At 39.0% G+C, this 19,449-nt stretch overlaps 1 protein-coding gene across 6 annotated transcripts in view; it reads left to right on the plus strand.

Moving 5' to 3' along the window:
* CCDC15 (coiled-coil domain containing 15) overlaps window positions 1-10,726 on the plus strand; it is a 62,188-nt gene extending 51,462 nt beyond the window's left edge. For 5 of the 6 annotated variants that reach the window (XM_060304236.1, XM_030840306.2, XM_060304237.1 and 2 more), the window contains 3 exons: window positions 7,752-7,919; window positions 8,241-8,389; window positions 9,611-10,314. In XM_060304236.1, coding sequence (XP_060160219.1) covers window positions 7,752-7,919; window positions 8,241-8,389; window positions 9,611-9,732 — 439 coding nt within the window. In that variant the 3' untranslated portion in view covers window positions 9,733-10,314. Of the gene's footprint in view, window positions 1-7,751; window positions 7,920-8,240; window positions 8,390-9,610; window positions 10,315-10,356 lie in introns of those variants that run through there. The other variant, XR_009564980.1, reaches the window with a different exon arrangement.
* The last annotated feature ends 8,723 nt before the right edge of the window (window positions 10,727-19,449 follow it).

Below are 19,449 nucleotides of genomic sequence, written 5' to 3' on the forward strand. Positions count from 1 at the left end.
TTTGTCAGGTCTATCCTGAAGTATTTCATATTTTTGAAGCTATTGTAAATGGTATTTTATTTATTTATTTATTTTTAATTTTTGTGGTACGCGGGCCTCGCACTGTTGTGGCCTCTCCCGTTGCGGAGCACAGGCTCCGGACGCGCAGGCTCAGCAGCCATGGCTCACGGGCCCAGCCGCTCCGCGGCATGTGGGATCGTCCCGGACCGGGGCACGAACCCGTGTCCCCTGCATTGGCAGGCTGACTCGCAACCACTGCGCCACCAGGGAAGCCCTGTAAATGGTATTTTAAAAAATTGTCAATTGCTGATTCTGTTGTTGTCATTGCTAGTATATGGAAATATACAGTTGGTTTTTGGATATGGATCTTTGTACTCACTTATTAATTCATTGGATGTTTTTACATGGTAATCATGTCATCTTTAAACAAAAACGGTTTTGCTTCTTCCTTTAAATCTGGATGTCTTTTATTTCTCTGTCTTGCCTGATTTCACTGGCTAGAACCTCCAGAATGTTGAATAGAAGTGATGAGAGTGGACAATCCTGATTTTAGAGAGAAAGCATTTAGTCTTTCACCATCAAGTATGATGTTAGCTATAGTTTTTTCTTAGGTTCCCTTCTCTTCCTAGTTGGTTGAGAATCTTTATCTGGAATGGACGTTGGATTTTGTCAACTTTTTTTTCCTCTCTAGCGAGATGATCATAGGTTTTCTTTTCTAGTTTGCTAATATGGTGAATAACATTGTTTGATTTTCGAATGTTAAATCAGTCCTGCATTCCTGGGGTTACACCCCACTTGGTAATAATGTATTATCCTTTTAATGTATTGTTTGAGGGACTTCCCTCATGGTGCAGTGGTTAAGAATCCGCCTGCCAAGGCAGGGGACATGGGTTCCATCCCTGGTCTGGGAAGATCCCACATGCCACGGAACAACTAAGCCCGTGCGGCACAACTACTGAGCCTGTGCTCTAGAACCCGCGAACCACAACTACTGAGCCCACGCACCACAACTACTGAAGCCCGCCTAGAGCCCGTGCTCCTAGATCCCGTGCTCCGCAACAAGAGAAGCCACCACAATGAGAAGCCCGAGCACTGCAATGAAGAGTAGCCTCCGCTTGTGGCGACTAGAGAAAGCCCGTGCGCAGCAACAAAGACCCAATGCAGCCAAAAATAAATAAAATTATAATGTATTGTTTAGTAAGATTTGCTAAAAATTTTGTTTAGAATTTACATATATATTCTAGGAGATATTGACTTTTACTTTTCTTGTAATATCTTTGACAGGTTTTGTTTTCAGAGAAATGCTAGCCTCGTAGAATGAGCTGGGAAGTATTTGGGAGGAAAAGTTTATGTAGAATTGGCATTATTTCTTCCCTAACTGGTAGAATTTGCCAGTGACTCTCCCTGTTTCTGGACTTTTCACTGTGGAAATGTTCTTAACAACAGTTTCAACATTGATGATAGAAATAGGGCTATTCAGGTTATTTATTTTTTTCTTGATGAGGCTTTAGTAGTTTGTGTGTTTCAACAAATTTGTCATTTCATCTAGGTTGTCTAATTTATTGGCATAAAATTATTCTTAGTATTCTCCTATTATCCTTTTAATACCTGTAGAATCTGTAGTAGTTTCATTTCTCTTATTTTTTCTCTTAAAAATTGTATCTTCTCTCTCTCTCTTTTTTTTCATGATTAGATAAGCTCAAGATTATCAGTTTTATTGATCTTCTCAAAGTCCTAGTGTTTGGTATCATTAATTTTTTTATTCTGTTTTCTAATCCATTGATTTCTGCTTCAATCTTTATTATTTCTTTTCTTCTGCTTACTTTAGGTTTAATTTCCTCCTCTTTTAAGTTTCTTAAGGTAGAAGATTAGGACATTTACTTGATACCTTCCTTCTTTTCTCATATAGGCATTTAGTGCTATAAATATCATACTAAATACTCTTTAGCCACATTCAATACATTCATTTTCATTTGGTTCAAAATACCTTCTAATTTCCCCTTTTTTCTTCTTTGGTCATAGGTTATTTAGCAGTGTGTTATTTAATTTCCAAGTATTTGGAGATCTTTCAAGGATCTTTCTGTTATTGATTTCTAATTTAATTCTATTGTACTATGTATGTCTTGAAATCTTTTGAATTTACTGACACTTGTTTTATGGCCCAGAATATGATTTATCTTTGTAAATGTTCTAAGTTCAATAAGCTTATAATAGAAGAATGTGTATTCTCTTGTTCTATAAATGTGTATTCTGCTATTCTATAAATGTTGTGGAGTGTCCTATAAATGTCCATTAGGTCAAGTTGGTTGATGATGTTGATCAAGTCCATATCTTTCCCATTTTTATGCCTAGTTATTCTATCAATAATTGAGAGAGGGTATTAAAAATCTCTGCCTGTAACTATGGATTTATTGTATCTCCTGAAGTTCCATCAGTCTTTGTTTCATGTATTTTGAAGTTCTTTTATTAGATACATAACTGTTTGGGATTGTTATGTCTTCTCAATTAATTGACTCCATAATTATGAAGTGATCTTTATCTTTGATATTTTGTTTGCTCTGAAATCTACATTGTCTGATACTAATATACCTACTCCAACCTTCTTTTAACTAGTGCTAGCATATCTTTTATATTTCTTGTATTTTTAATCTATTTGTTTCTTTGTATTTAAAGTGTGTTTCTTGTCAGCAGCATGTAGTTGGGTTGTGACTTTTTGTCAAATCTGACAATCTCTTCCTTTTAATTGGGGTGTTTAGATCATTTACTTTTAATGTGATTTTTGGTAGGGTTTGATATAAGTATATTATCTTGCTGTTTGCCCCATCTGTTCTTTGTCCTCTTTTTCTCTTTTTATGCCTCCTTTTGAATTACTTTTATATTTTTATATCTATTACATCTCCTTTGATGGCATGTCAGCTATGACATTTTTGTTATTTTATTGGTTGTTCTAGGATTTATATCATACATCTCTAACGTTTCACAGTCTACCTTCAAATGATATTATATGACTTCACATATAGTATAAAAATCTTAATATAAGAATCTTAAAGTAATATTCTTCCATTTCTCTCATCCCAACTTTATGCTATTGTCATACATCTTACTTTTTTTTTTTTTTTTTTGTGGTATGCGGGCCTCTCACTGTTGTGGCCTCTCCTGTTGTGGAGCACAGGCTCCAGACGCGCAGGCTCAGCGGCCATGGCTCACGGACCTAGCCGCTCCGCGGCATGTGGGATCTTCCCGAACCGGGGCACGAACCCGTGTCACCTGCATTGGCAGGCGGACTCTCAACCACTGCGCCACCAGGGAAGCCCCATCTTACTTTTATATATAAAATACATTGTTATTTTTGTTAAAGCAGTCTATTATTATTTAAAGAGGTTTAACTAATAAGAAAAATCTTATATATATTACCTAAAGTATCACTTTGCTCAGGTCTGAAAGACAACCTTTAACATTTCTTTTAGTTGTGGATACACAGGCATATCTCATTTTATTGCACTATGTTTTATTACACATTGCAGATACTGCATTTTTTACAAATTGAAGGTATGTGGCAACCCTGTGTTGAGCAGGTCTACTGGTGCCATTTTTCCAATAGCATTAGTTTTTAATTAAGGCATGTACATTGTGTTATTGCACACTTAAAAGACTACAGTGTAGTGTAAACAGAACTTTTTTTTTTTTTTTTTTTTTTTTTTTGTGGTACGCGGGCCTCTCACTGTTGTGGCCTCTCCCATTGCGGAGCACAGGCTCCGGACGCGCAGGCTCAGTGGCCATGGCTCACAGGCCCAGCCGCTCCACAGCATGTGGGATCTTCCCGGACCGGGGCACGAACCTTTGTCCCCTGCATCGGCAGGCGGACTCTCAACCAATGCGCCACCAGGGAAGCCCTAAACAGAACTTTTATATGCACTGGGAAACCAAAAAATTCATGTGACTTGCTTTATTGCAATATTCCCTTTCCTACAGTGGTCTGGAACCAAACCTGCAGTATCTCTGGGTTATGCCTGTACTAGGGATGAATTCTTTCAGTTTTTGTATGTCTAAAAACAACTTTGTTTCATTTTTTCCCCCTCCCTTTGTTCATTTATATATTTATGTGACATGCCTTTTTTTTTGGTGGTATAAAACACATAATGTAAAATTTACCATTGTAACCATTTTCAAGTGTACAGTTCAGTAGTGTTAATAAATAAACATTCACATTGCTGTGAATGTGGTATGAGGTGATACCTCATTGAGATTTTGGTTTGCATTTTCCTAAAGATTAGTGATATTGAGCATCTTTTCATGTTTGTTGGTCATTTATAGATCATCTTTGGAGAAATGTCTATTCAAGTCCTTTACCCATTTTTAATTGGATTGACTGCTTTTTTATGTTCCTCTTAATTTTTTGGATTTTTCCCCTGTGGTTTATTTTGGATGATTTATATCATTATGCTTTCAGATTTTGTTCTGCAGCATTTAATCTCCTGGTAATCCCATCCAGTGTATTTTTAATAAATAATTTATTTTTGTAGAGCAGTTTAGATTCACAGCAAATTTGAGAGGAAGGTAGAGCAATTTCCCATATGTACTCCCTGTCCCCTGACATTCAGAGCCTCTCCCATTATCAACATCCTCCCTCCGCCCCCGCCCCTCCGGTGTGGTACATTTGTTAACAAGTGATAAGCCTACATTGACACATCGTTATCGCCCAAAGTTTATAGTTTACATTAGGGATCACTCTTGGTGTTGTACATTTATGGGTTTGGGCAAATGTGTAATGACATGTATCCATCATTATAGTATCACACAGAATAGTTTTACTACTCTAAAAGTCCTTTATGCTCTGCCTTTTCACCCTTCTTTCCTTCCCTCCCTCCAACCCCAGCTTCTGGCAACCACTGATCTTTCACTTTCTCCATTGTTTTACTATTTCCAGAATGTCATATGGTTGGAATCATACAGTATGTAGCTTTTTGAGATTGGCTTCTTTCACTTAGTAATATGCATTTATGTGCAATGTCTCTTCATGGCTTGATAGCTCATTTCTTTTCAGTACTGAATAATATTTCATTGTCTGGATGTACAACAGTTTATATATCCATTCACTTACTGAAGGACATCTTGGTTTCTTCCAAGATTTGGCAATTATAAGTAAAGCTACTTTAGGGCTTCCCTGGTGGCGCAGTGGTTAAGAATCTTCCTGCCAATGCAAGGGACACAGGTTCGAGCCCTGGCCAGGGAATATCCCACATGCCGCGGAGCCACTAAGCCTGTGCGCCACAACTACTGAGCCTGAGCTCTAGAGCCCTCAAGCCACAACTACTGAGACCATGTGCCACAACTACTGAAGCCTGTGCACCTAGAGCCCGTGCTCTGCAACAGGAGAAGCCACGGCAGTGAGAAGCCCGCACACCGCCAACGAAGAGTAGCCCCTGCTCACTGCAAGTAGAGACAGCCTGCACACAGCAACAAAGACCCAACACAGGGCTTCCCTGGTGGCGCAGTGGTTGAGAGTCCGCCTGCCGATGCAGGGGACACGGGTTCGTGCCCCGGTCTGGGAAGATCCCACATGCCGCGGAGCGGCTGGGCCCGTGAGCCATGGCCGCTGAGCCTGCACGTACGGAGCCTGTGCTCCGCAATGGGAGAGGCCACAACAGTGCGAGGCCCGTGTACAGCAAAAAAAAAAAAAAAAAAAAAAAAGACCCAACACAGCCATAAATAAATAAATAAATAAATAAATAACCATGTGCAGGTTTTGTGTGGGTGTAAGTTTTCAATTCCTTTGAGTAAATACCAAGGAGTATGATTGCTGGATTATATGGTATTGGATTTTGTCAAATGCTTTTTCTGTATCTATTTATAGGATCTTGTGATTTTTCTTATTTAGCTTATTGACGTGATCTATTGCATTAATTGATCTTTTTCATGTTGAACCAGGCTTGCTTTCTTGGCATAAATTCCACTTGGCTGTGGAATGTAATATATGTACATCATTGGATTTGACTTGCTAATATTTTTGAGGATTTCTGCCTCTTGTTCATGAGAGATATTTCTTGTAGTTTTCTTGTAATATCTTTGTCAGGTTTTGGTATTAGAGTAATGCTGACCTCATAGAATGAGTTAAGAAATATTCTTTCAGTTTCTGCCCACTGAAAGAGATTGAAGAGATTTGGTATAATTTCTTCCTTAATTGTTTGGTGAACCCATCTGGGCCTAGTGCTTTCTGTTTTGGAAGGTTACCTATTATTAATTCCATTTCTTTAATATATAAGCTTATTCTCCAATGTATTTTTCATCTCAGAAATTGTAGTTTTCATCTCAAGAAGTTGATTTCAGCCTTTTTAGTCTAAACTTTTTGAACATATAGGATATAGTTGTACTATCTGTTTTAATGTCCTTCTGTGCTAATTCTAATAACTGTCCATTCTAAGTTGATTTTGATTCATTGATTATTCTCTTCATTATGAGTTGTATTTTCCTGCCTCTTTGCATCTTATCTTTTTTTTTTTTGCGGTACGTGGGCCTCTCACTGTTGTGGTCTCTCCCATTGCGGAGCCCAGGCTCCGGACGCGCAGGCTCAGCAGCCATGGCTCATGGGCCCAGTCACTCCGCGGCATGTGGGATCTTCCCGGACCGGGGCACGAACCCGTGTCCCCTGCATCGGCAGGCGGACTCTCAACCACTGCGCCACCAGGGAAGCCCTGCATCTTATCTTTGATTAGATGTCCAACATTGTGAATTTACCTTGTTGGTTACTGGATATCTTTGTATTCTCATAAATTTTCCTGAGCTTTGTTTTGGGATGCAGTTAAGTTACTTTGGGGCTTTGCTTTTACAATGTTGGGTGTGTCTGGAGCAGTGCTCAGTCTAGGACTAATCATTATTTCCCACTACTGAGGTAAAATCTTTCTGAGAACTTTACCCAATGTCCTGTGCATTATGAGTTTTTCAAGTCTTGACTGGTGGGAACAGGCTCTCTATTCTGTGCTCTGTGTGAGCACAGAACACTGTTCCCTGTTATTCTTTCAGATGGTCCTGACCCTGGCCCCAAATCATTTCCTCGCTTACATGCACAGTGCTCTGCTGTGTATTAGAAGGAGACCCTCTGCAGATCTCTAGGGTTCTCTCTCTGAGCAGCTCTCTCTCCCTGGTTTTCTGTCTTAGGAACTCTAGTTGCTTTTGTGTCCCTGGACTCAGGGAGTCTACCAGGCTCCACCTCAACTCCCTGTGCTGCTGCCTCGAAACTTTCAAGGCAGTAAGCTGGGGCACCTGTAGGGCTCACTTCATTTGTTTTCCATCTGTCAAGGATCACTGTCTTTTGTTGTCTAATATCTAGTGTCTTAAAAACGATTGTTTTTTTGTATTTGGTCTGGTTGATTTCTGGGTTGATTTGTTTATTTATCTATTTGGTTGTTTAAGGTGGGAGGACAAGCCCAGTCCCTATTACTCTATTTTAGCCCAAAGCAGAAGTCCTGTCTACTTGTAGTTTTAACCTGAGAAAGTTCTTGTTTTAGAATTCTTAAAGGAAAACTCTTTTAGTAGTAACCATTGGTCATTTCCATCCAGGAGGCTATGTGTATACATGAACTACGGGATAAACTCAAATCAACCAGCAGGAGTTTTTGAGGCTTTTCTAGGGGTGTTAAACTGCTTTCCTGACTCCCCTGTTTCTGGGAATTTCTTGAGTTATTTGGATCTAGAAGCTAATTCTAAATAATGATTTTATGAAATTCCTAACCACGTTATGATTTTACCCTCAGAATTAAGAAAAAGAAAGAGCAGCAACGTTATGCTGAAGAGCAGAGGATATTAAGAATGAACTTTCATGAAGAGCCATATTCAGGGGAGAAGATGAGTGAGATACTAGCCCAGCTACAACTTGAGGAAGGAGCCAGAGAAAAACAACAGAAAGAAAAGGAACACCAAAGGTACTTTGAAAAGTTCTGTGTGAAATTTTGGCTCTAGAGGAAACTTGTTAGGAAGTCAGTGTTCTCATTTTCCTTACAGAAGAGTTGACTGTGTCTTCTCATACTTTGGGGAGTACAGAACTTCATCACATTTCTTGATTGCCTAATACCTCTCTGGAATCGCACTACGTTTTTCCTAGTGCTGCTTCCCAGGACCAAGAGGAAGAGTTGAGGCACAGAGATATGAAATAGTTTAACAGTTAAAGCTGGTAGTAAAATAAGGACTTATACTCATTCTCTTCCTAGTGGTTCACTTTGCCTGGTCATACTGTATTTTTATAGATATGTAGAAGCTTTAAGAGCCCAGATCCAGGAGAAAATGCAGCTGTATAATATTACTTTACCTGCACTATGCTGCTGTGGTCCTGATTTTTGGGATGCTCATCCTGATACCTGTGCCAACAATTGTATTTTCTATAAAAACCACAAAGGTAAGTCTCTTAAAGGAATGGTTGGGGCCTGGTGGCAGTTAAGAAAACAACAACAGTAAAAGTAGTGATTGTAGTAATTTAGCATTTATTGACTAAGGGCTTACTATATATCAGAGACTATTCTACCCCCTTTGCAAAACAACTGTGAGGCAATAAAAATAATTATAGTGAGTTATATTTCTCTTTGAGATCTGTTATCTTCTTGTCTCCATTTATGCTGGGGAAATATTTCTAGCTCACTCCACAGTAGTGAGACTAGGGTTTCAGGTCCTCCTGTAAATGAAGAATATTAGAGCTTGCCTCTTACGGCCATCTAAGTTAGGCCTTATCTAACATAGACTTATTATTTATCTTCACATATATATATATTATTTATAATGTGTAGATATCCACCTTAGACTTTCAGTTCTGCTAAGGATCACTGAGGGAAATGAGGACCAATATAAACTCTACCTTTATCAGGGATCCCAGCTAGAGAAGATGAGTCATTCCTGCTGTGACTAGTATTTCTGTTTCCTGTCCATTCTTAAATATATTGATTTACATACTGTAGAGATTATATAGGCTTCATACACACACTGAAAGTACTGCAAGTATTTGTATTCCTGTTGCCCTGTGATAAGAGTTCCTTATCAGTCCTGTGAGTTATATTTTAAAAACACAAATCTGATCATGCCATTCCCCTATCATCAAACCCGTAGGACTTACCATTACAGTACAAAATACATGTCAGACTTGGCATATTTTCTCTCTGGCTCCGGGCAACACTCCAGCCTTATCAAACTTGCTACTGCCAGGACATGCCACATTTTTTTATACCTTTGCACCCCACACACTCATTTCTTTGCCTAGAATGCCTTCTTTCCTTTATTTTTATTAATCTTTCAAGACCATCTTAAATGTTACCACTTCTGGAAATCTTTTCCATCCTCTCCTAGTTTTTCTTTCATTCCAAACTTCATTCTGTGATGACATTTTGTATATGCCTCTGGTCTGGAAATATTACACTGCAATTTAATTTTTGTGTCCATCCTCTCCCTTATCTTTTCTGTAATCACAGAGTACTTGGCATGTGGTAAGTACTCAATAAATATTTATTCAGTGAATGGGTTAAAGTTAATTCCTATGAGACTGGGCAGAGAAACAGTACTAATAGAAAAAGGTTGGGAGAATTGTTTAGAATCTGACTTCATTCACCACTGTTCAAATCTTTATTTGCAGCATATACCCGGGCACTATATTCAGTCATCAATTCCTGTGATATCCCTGAAGGGAACTCAACTCTTCGAGTCGCCATTCATAATTTTGCTTCTGCACACAGACGGACTTTGAAAAATCTGTAATAAGAATCTGAAATCAACTTAGTATTTCAACCTTCATTTAAAGTCAACCCTGAGAGATTATTTACAAAAAGCTGTTAAAGTTTATAAGATGTGTAATCTGAAAAGAAAGACTGTTCCACATAATAACAGCTATCACTGTAATTAGATCATGACCATTGTTTCACTCTGTGCTTGGCACCAAGGTTGAAAGTTGGCTTCCAAACTTGTCTCTTTGCTGTAAACCACATGGACCACGTTGCTTTAAAAATGATCAGTCAAACTGGTAAGGTTTCTCTCACTTTGCTCCGCTCTGATCAGAAGAGATTATTAGAAATCTTTGAGATTATCTCATTTATTGTCTTTCTATATCTGTACTTTGAGTCTTGACAAAATTGAAAATGTCTGGATGAAGCAAAAGAGAAGATGATGAAATGAGTTTCTGAGCCTCAGTGGCCATCTGTTTTGCTGTTAACTTTTCTAGTTGTATATAACAATTAGAGATGAGAACAATCTGAATTTGATGTATGTTTTCTTTTCTCAAAAATTTTTCTCTCCTGTTTTTTAATTTATTCCCTCTTTCCCCATTTGGTGACAATGGACATAGGACTTCTTAATTTTTTTTTTTTTTTTTTTTTGTTTATGCAGTACACGGGCCTCTCACTGTTGTGGCCTCTCCCCATGCGGAGCACAGGCTCCGGACGCACAGGCTCAGCGGCCACGGCTCACGGGCCCAGCCACTCCGTGGCATGTGGGATCTTCCCGGACCGGGGCACGAACCCGCGTCCCCTGCGTCGGCAGGCGGACTCTCAACCACTGCGCCACCAGGGAAGCCCAGGACTTCTTAATTTTATAATTTTTATTGCAAAAAAGATAAAGGCAAATAAACTCTGTCTTTTGGGCATCTTTTATGTGAAATAATTGTGAGTGACATTTCAAAAAGTGAATCTGAAGTCAAAGTGAATAAAGTTCTACCTTATTTCCCTATCTTTAAAAAAATCTGGTGAATGCCATACCTACAGAGCAGATGAAATAAAAATTGCTATAGTTAGTATGAATTTGTTATTTCTTCACAGTGTTTCTTGACACAAAATATGAAAAGGTTTAATATTGTGAATTAAAGATAGGTACTGACATTTTCTTTTTCCTATGTCTTCTAATGGTCAGTGTTAAAAAAGCACTTAGGTTATGTCTCAAAAAACACCTAAATATCTAGCCAGGTCATTGCAAATAAGAGTCAGAATTACCCATGTGACAAGATTGACTGGTTATTTAACCAGATTAATTATTCAGTTCAGTCAAAATCCTTATGTAACTATATCCTTGATTTAGCCTTTCTGAGTTGTATTTTTTAACAGCTTCATTGAGATATAATTCATAGACCATTTGATTCACCCACTTGAAATGTACAATTCAGTGGTTTTTAGTATATTCTAGGCTTGTACAACTGTCACCACTAACAAATTTTAGAACACTTTTGTCACTCTAAAGAGATGCCCCTGTGATCCAACAAACCAAAATAATTGAAAGCAGGACCTTCAACAGATATCTGCACACCCATGTTCATAATGGCATTATTCACAATAGCCAAGAGGTGGAAGCAACCTGAGTTTCCAACAGCAGATGAATGAATAACCAAAATGTGGTATATACGTACAGTGGAATACTATGCAGCCCTAAAAAGGTAAGAAATCCTGTCACGTACTATAGCATGGATTAGCCTTAAGGACATGATGGTAAGTGAAGTAAGCCAGAAACAAAAAGACAAATACTGTGTGATTCCACTCATATGAGGAACCTGGAGTAGTCAAATTCATGGAGACAAAGTGGAGTGATGGTTACCAGGGTCTGGGAGGAGGGGGAAATGGGAAGTTGATTAATGAGTAGAGTTTCAGTTTTGCAAGATGAAAAAGTTCTAGAGGTCTGTTTCACAACAATGTGCATATACTTAACACTACTAAACAGTATGCTTAAAAATGGTTACAATGGTAAATTTTAGATTATGTGTGGGTTTTTTTTTTTTTACCACAATTAAACTTTTTTTTTTTTTTTTGCTGTACGCGGGCCTCTCACTGTTGTGGTCTCTCCCGTTGCAGAGCACAGGCTCCGGATGCGCAGGCTCAGCAGCCATGGCTCACAGGCCCAGCCGCTCCACGGCATGTGGGATCCTCCCGGACCGGGGCACGAACCCGTGTGCCCTGCATCGGCAGGTGGACTCTCAACCACTGCACCACCAGGGAAGTCCTAAACTTTTTTTTAAATATAGAAAAGAAAAATCCCATACCCATTAGCAGTTGTTTCCCACTCCCCTGGCAATCACCAGCCCCCTTTCTATCTCTACAGATTTGTCTATTTTGGACTTTTCATATGAATGGAATCATATAATATATAGTCTTTTGTGACTGGAGTCTTTAATTTAGTATAATGTTTTTCAGATTTGTGCATGTTGTAGTGTGTATCAGTACTTCATTGCTTTTATTGCTGAATAATATTCTACTCTGTGGATGTACTGCATTTTATTTACCCATTTATCAATTGATGAACATTTGGGCTGTTTCTACTAATTAGCTATTATGAATAAGGCTGCTATGAACATTTGTTTACAAGTTTTTCTGTGGACAGACGTTTTCATTTCTCTTGGGTATATACCTAGGAGGGGATTTGCTGGGTCATATGGTAGCTGTACGTTGAACATTTTGAGGAACTGAAAACTGTTTTACAGAGTGGCTGCACCATTTTACATTCCCACCAGCTGTGTATAAGGGTTCAGATGTCTTCACAACCTCCATCCCTTGTCCTTATCTGTCTCTTTAATTATGGTCATCCTACTGGGTATGAAGTGGTATCTTGTGGATTTGATTTGCATTTTCCTGATGGCTAATGATGTTGAGCATCTTTTCATGTGCTTATTAGCCCCTGGTATATCCTATTTGGAGAGCTGTCTTTTAAGATCCTTTGCCATTTTGTAATTGTGTTATTTATCTTTTGATTATTGAGTTATGAGAGTTGTTAATATATTCTCCATAAGGTCCATTATTAGACTTATGATTTGCAAATATTTCCTGTTGTTCTGGAGATTGTCTTTTCACTTTCTTGATGGTTTACTTTGCAGGACAAAAGTTTTTAATTTTGAGGAAGTCCAATTCATCTACTTTTTCTTTTGTTGCTTTAGCCATTACTTAATCCAAGGTCATAAAGATTTACTCCTGTGTGTTGTTCTAAGAGTTTTATAGTTTTAGCTCTTACACCAAGGTCTATGATCTATTTTGAGTTAATATTTGTATATAGTGTTAGATAGGGGTCTAACCTCATTCTTTTGCATGAGGATATCTAGTTGTCCCAGCGTCATTTGTTCTAAAAACTATTATTTGCCCCACTGAATTGATGTGACACTGGTGTTACAAATCAATGGACCATTGGGACTTCCCTGGTGGTCCAGTGGTAAAGAATCCGGCTTCCAATGCAGGGGACACAGGTTTGATCCCTTATCGGGGAACTAAGATCCCACATGCCTCAGGGCAGCTAAGCCTGCAAACCGCAACTACTGAGCTCACACCCTTCAACTAGAGAGCCCGCGTGCCACAAACTACAGAGCCCACTTGCTCTGGAGCCCGCATACCACAACTAGAGAGAGAAAAACCACACGCCACAACTAGAGAGAAGCCCTCACGCCGCAACAAAAGATCCCACATGCCACAACAAAGATCCTGTGTGCCGCAACTAAGACCCGATGCAGCCAAAAAAGAAAAAAAGAAAAAAAAAAATCGTTGGACCATTAATGTTAGGGTTTATTTCTGAACTCTCAGTTCTATTCCATTAATCTATATGTTTATCCTTAAACCAGTACATTCTGTCTTGATTATTGTGGTTTTGTAGTAAGTTATGAAATCGAGAGGCATGAGTTCTCCAACTTTGTTCTTCTTTTTCAAGATTGTTTTGCTATACTGAGTCCCTTGCATTTTTTATACAAATTTTAAGATCACCTTCCTGCAAAAAAGCTAGCTGAGATTTTGATAAGGATTGTGTTGAATCTATAGGTCAATTTGGGAGCTATTGCCATCTGATCCATGAACATGGGATGTCTTTCCACTCATTTAAGTCTTTAATTTCTTTCAACAATGTTTTGTAATTTTCAGAGCACAAAATGTGTACTTTTTTGTTAAATTTATTCCAAAGTATTTTATTCTTTTTGATGCTATTTTAAATGGATTATCTCCTTAATTTTATTTTCAGATTGTTCATCACAAGTGTATAGAAATACAATTGATTTTTGTATATCAATCTTGTATCTTGTAACCTTCCTGAATTAATTTTTTATACCTAATAGTTTTTTAGGGCATTCTTTAGGATTTTTCGTCTATAAGATTTTCTCATTTGGAAATAGAGACAGTTTTACTTCTTTTCCAATCTAGATGCCTTTGATTTCTTTTTCTTGCCTAATTGCCCTGGATAGAACATCCAGTACAATGTTGAATAGGAATGATGACATTTGTGTCCTGTTCCTAATCTTAGGGGGAAAGCATTTAGTCTTTCACTATTATGTGGGATGTTAGCTGTGCATTTTTCTTGGATAGGCTTTATTAGTTTAAGGAAGTTCCCTTCTATTACTAGTTTGTTGAGTGTTTTTATCATGAAAAGTTGTTGGGTTTTGTCAAATGCTTTTTTTGCATCTATTCAGATTATCATGTATTTTTGTCATTTTTTCTATTAATAAGATGTATTATATTAATTGATTTTCAGATGTTAAAGTTTTTCACTCCTAGGATAAGTTGTATTGGTTTTTATTTGTTTCTTTGGTCTCGTCTAACGTGTTTTGATTGTTTTTTTGTTTTTTCTGCTGGTTTTGTTCTACTTTTTTAGTTTGGTTATCTGATATAGGTGAATCGACTTGTCTGACATCAAGTTAATGGTAGAATGGTGATGGGATTAGGTCTTACACAGGACCAGGGAAATTTCAAGTCTTCTTCCTCTAGGTTAAGTCTATGAATATAAATCTCACCTGAGAATGAGTATGCTTTTGTATTGTAGTTTGGTTATGTGTAGACAGTATCTAAAGGTTTATTTTTGTGGGGTTAGAGAATACTGGGATAACTAGCAGCTACCAAGGAGGAAGCCTGGGTCTCATGACCCTTAGTGATGATAGGGCAATGAATCCTGTTTGAATTGGATGAATGTGCTTTGGAAAGGAGCCTGGACTCTAAGACTTTGCCTGAATTTACACGTTTCTGAAGTCATGGTTGGGAGGACAAATTCTACAAGTTTTCTAAATTAGCAGGGACTAATAAGGAAGAAGAGGCCTGAAGATAAGATTGAGCCTAAATGAGATAGATTTTGATTTCAGGGCAAGGCGGTGAGGGACAGGATTAAAATTGGGCCCACTATTTCAAATAACGTAGGTGACAGACATTTCAAGTGAAAAACAATTGATTAAGAATGAACACTTTCCTAGATAACCGTTTCTTTTTTTTACTCTCTTCAAAGTTCCTGTAGGTTTTCCCTCACACTTACTCTCAGTTGGTGACGATGCTTTCTGTATCACTGAAAAAACAAGCAGTCAAAGGGAACTTCCCTGAGCTCCCACCGTCATATCTACCTACCTACCTGTGTGTGTTGATTCCTGTTAATATGGATGAGCTGTTTGCTCTCCTGTCTTAGGCCTACTCTGACTACTGGCTGGATCCTGTTCCCTTCTACCTACTAAAGGACATTGCCTCTGCATTTCTTCCCCTTCTCTTCTGCATCATAATTTTTCCTTGACTACTAGAGTGTTCCTATCTGTATATAAACTTGCTGTAATTTCTCCCATCTTGAAAACTAACCAAGAAAAAAAGAAAGGAGAGAGAGAGAGAAAGAAAAAGAAAGCCACCTGCTGCCTTTCTTTACCCCACATTCTCCTTCATGTACCACCAACCTTCTCTGCTTCTCTTTATAAAACTCCTTGCGTGTCTATACTTCCTGTTCCTGTTCTTATCACGTTCACTCTTGAATACATTCTAGTAAGACTATTTGCCTTTACCTCTCCAATGAAAGTGCTCTTTTCAAAGCCATCAATGTCATCCACATTGCTAAATCCAATGGTCATTCTCAGACTTTATCTGGACCTGTCATCAGAATTAAACACAATTGATCACTCTGTTTTTTTGAGGTACCTTACACATGGCTCCCACAACCCCAAAGCTTTTGAGAGTGTCCCAGGGCTCAGTCCCTGGACTTCTTTTGTATCTACACTTTCTCTTTTGGTGATCTGTTTTAGTCTTGTGGCTCGAAATATTACCTATATACTGATAACTCCCACATTTATATATCTGGTGCAGACCTCTCCCTGAAAATGCAAACTTTTAACCCTAACTGCCTACTTGACATTTCCACATCATTGGTTTCCCTCAATTTGCTCTTCCTATTGTCTCCCCCATATCAGTTAATAGTAATTCCATTTGTCTAGTTACTGAGGCCAAGAACCTTGAAGAAATCATTGACTTTCCTCTTTCTCTCTCTTTCATCTTTCATCAGTTCATCAGCAAATCATGGCAACTCTACCTGCAAAATATATTTCCAGTTCACATTACTTCTACTGCAAGATGCCTGGTCCAAACCACCATCATCTCTCTCATAGATTATTTTAAGAGTTCCTAAGTAATCTCTTCTTGCACCTGTGTACTTTCTCAATACAGCAGCCAAATTTAACACATCTAAAACCAAACCTTCTGATTTCCACCCTCTGCACACACACACATTCTCTCTCTCACACACACATACACACATCCCAAACTATAAAAACATCTGTTTCTTCCTGCAGTCTTCTCCATTCTCAGCAAATGACAACACCATCCTTCTAGTTGTTCTGGCCAAAAAAGCATGGAGGCAACCTTCACTCTTGTCTTTCTTATACAGCCCACATCCAATCCTTGTTGGCTCTACCTTGAATATATATTTAAAATACAGCTATTTTTTCCATGTCTGCCCTACTACAACCCTGTTCTAAGTCACCATCATGTCTCACCCGAGTTACTGCAGTAGCCTCCTGGTTGGTTCTGTTTCTCTATTTGCCCACTATAGACTGTTCTTAGCACCACCTAAGTTCTTAGCACTTAGGACCACTTAGCAGTCCTTTCAAAAAAGTGAGATCATGTCACTCCTCTGCTCAAAGTCTCCTTTGGCTATTCATTTCATTCAGAAAAAGCCGGAGTCCTTACAGTGTCATACGAGGCCCTGTAAAATCTGGTCCCAGTTACTTCTGAGACTTTATCTCCCACTACTTTCCTCCTTGCTTGTTCTGCTGGACCTCGTTGACCTTGTATTTCGATGGATGTTCCAGGGACTCTTCTTTTTCATTAGCTCTCTGCCTGGAGACACTTGTCTCTCAGATAATGTTTGGCTCACTTTATTACCTCCGTCAAGCCTTCATTCAAGTGTATCAGAATTAAGAGGACCTTCCCTGACCACGCTGTTTTAAAATATGACCCTCCTACCCACCCCCATGCTTAGGTGCTCTGTCTCCCCTTCCCCTGCATTATTTTTCTTCATGATACTTACAGCTGTATGGCATACTATATATTTTACTTAATGTTTTATTTTCTTTCCCCACTAGATTGTATACTCCATGAGCACAGGGATTTTTGTCTGTTTTTGTTCAGTGCTCTATCTGACATGTAACAAGCTCTCAGAAAATACTTGTTAAATAGATATGCAGATTTGAATTTTTAAAATTCCAAATGCTTCTACATGATTAGTAGTTTTACCTAATGTTTTCTATCTTTAAATGTCCTTAGACATCACTTTACTTTGTTTTTCATTCTTTAACTGTGACTGTGATTTGAGACAATTTCTCTGGGCTACAGTTTTCTCTTTCTGTAAAGAGAGTTATACTAAGGGACCTTCAATCTCCCCTGTGGCTCTAATGTTCTATGACTGTATTAATTATGTTTTATACCTTTGACCTCACCAGTTTTCCATTTCATTCGCTCTTCATGCTGAGTTGTGGACTCGTGGTACATTTGACTTGTAGATGATGCGGTAGTGTCAGACCCGTTCATCCTCTTCAACTCTGATTCCAACCCTGATCTTGTCAGAGTAGATGCGAGTTCAGTAGGTCACAATGGAATAGGAGAGCAGGGCAGGAGGATATAGGAAAGTATGGGCATGTGTCCAGCAAGAGGGCCACGATCCCAGAAGAGCTCAGCTGTTCTATTCCCCAGAGGCAACTTTATCAACTTAACAGAATTCATGCCGAAAGACGGAATATACATGTGATAGAGGCAATACCAGGATTACGGTAGTGGCGGAGAATATTCATGTACTAGTTTTTGTGCAGTAACAGTCACAAAGCTGGCACGTGATGTATTTTCCTAGGCAGTTCTACCTAAAACGGCTTGCTCTAATGAACTCTGTGGCTTCTCCCTGGCATTGTTCCAGTGTATTACTGGTAACTGTCCAATATTACTTACCCTTATCTTTTAGCCCTTTTATGATGGGCAGGAATGAGATTATCAGTAACTTTATTGACTACCCACTGGGTGCAGAGGCTAGAAACTGCTGCTTTCACATCTTCCAACAATTTAAGATCTGATAGGTAGCAGGTATTACTCTTCTGTTTGCTTCCTTAGATGCTGGTTTTGGAAGCAAACTATTCCTTTAGTTTCACTTTAAGTGTAGTGAGCATAGTTTGCTTTTGTGTCCCATCTTGGGCATTTTCCCATGCTTCTCCGAAAAGAAGACTTGGCAGATTGGATATATTATAGAGAGAGATAAAAGCAGATGTTCTCCTGGCATGCTAGGCCCCTTCCACTGAGCAAAAGACTTTGAATATGCTGACTTTGGTTTTTAAAGGTCTCTTAAGGTAGAAATGAATGGTCCATGTCTGGTCTTGCTCCCAGTATTACTGACCACTATTAGAGGGGTGAGCCAAAGAGAAGTCAAGTCAATTCCTTTCGATTAAGACAGTTTGGTGTTGTACTTACTGCACGAGTCATCATCCCTTCCAGGCCCCAAGATGAGATCACCCTTGGTAAACGTTTTACTCAATTCTTGTCTTAGGTTCCTCCCCCTGCCTCAAAACACCTACGGAAATCATTATACGGAATCCACTGTGTATAATAAATTAACTTCTCTCCGGTTCACTTGAAACCAAGTGCCCCTAAAACCGAGTTCCCCTGCCGAGTTTGTGATTAACCTCTTTATCTAAAACTTGATTTCCTTTCTGGTCCTGCCCCTGGTCCCCTCACACTTGAGGAGTATCAAAGAAAAGAGGGGATTGAAAGTAAGCAGCACCCTGTGGGGTTCTGCCAGGTACAAAAGTCCCTCTGTGTCCCCCATTTCTCGTTTGCGGAAAAAGGCTTTAGTCTCCTAAGGCTTCCCTGAGTTCCAATGAGCAGACTCAAGAAGTTGCTAATTAGGGAAGTGAGGGAAGGCAGGAACAAAGGAAAAGCAGTCAAGAAACAATAGTTCAGCAACAAAACGGAGTCCGAGTTCCTCATTGTGGATACACGTTACAACCTGACACATGTTTTTGAGTTGTTCTGCAGGAGCTAAGACCGCCCTCCCATCCATGGGGACTAAATGCTGAACACGAGCACGTAGACCCCAGACTGGTTGGAACCAGAAGGTTGATGATAAAGATTCCTGAAACATCACCCTTTTACCTTACACACCAATCAGAAGAAAGCCCATGAGCTGATCACACACCCTGCAACCTCCACCCCTGATGTTGCCTTGAAAACCCTTCCCTGAAAGCCATCAGGGAAT

Source organism: Globicephala melas, chromosome 8 (genome assembly GCF_963455315.2).
Source record: "Globicephala melas chromosome 8, mGloMel1.2, whole genome shotgun sequence".
Taxonomy (NCBI): domain Eukaryota; kingdom Metazoa; phylum Chordata; class Mammalia; order Artiodactyla; family Delphinidae; genus Globicephala; species Globicephala melas.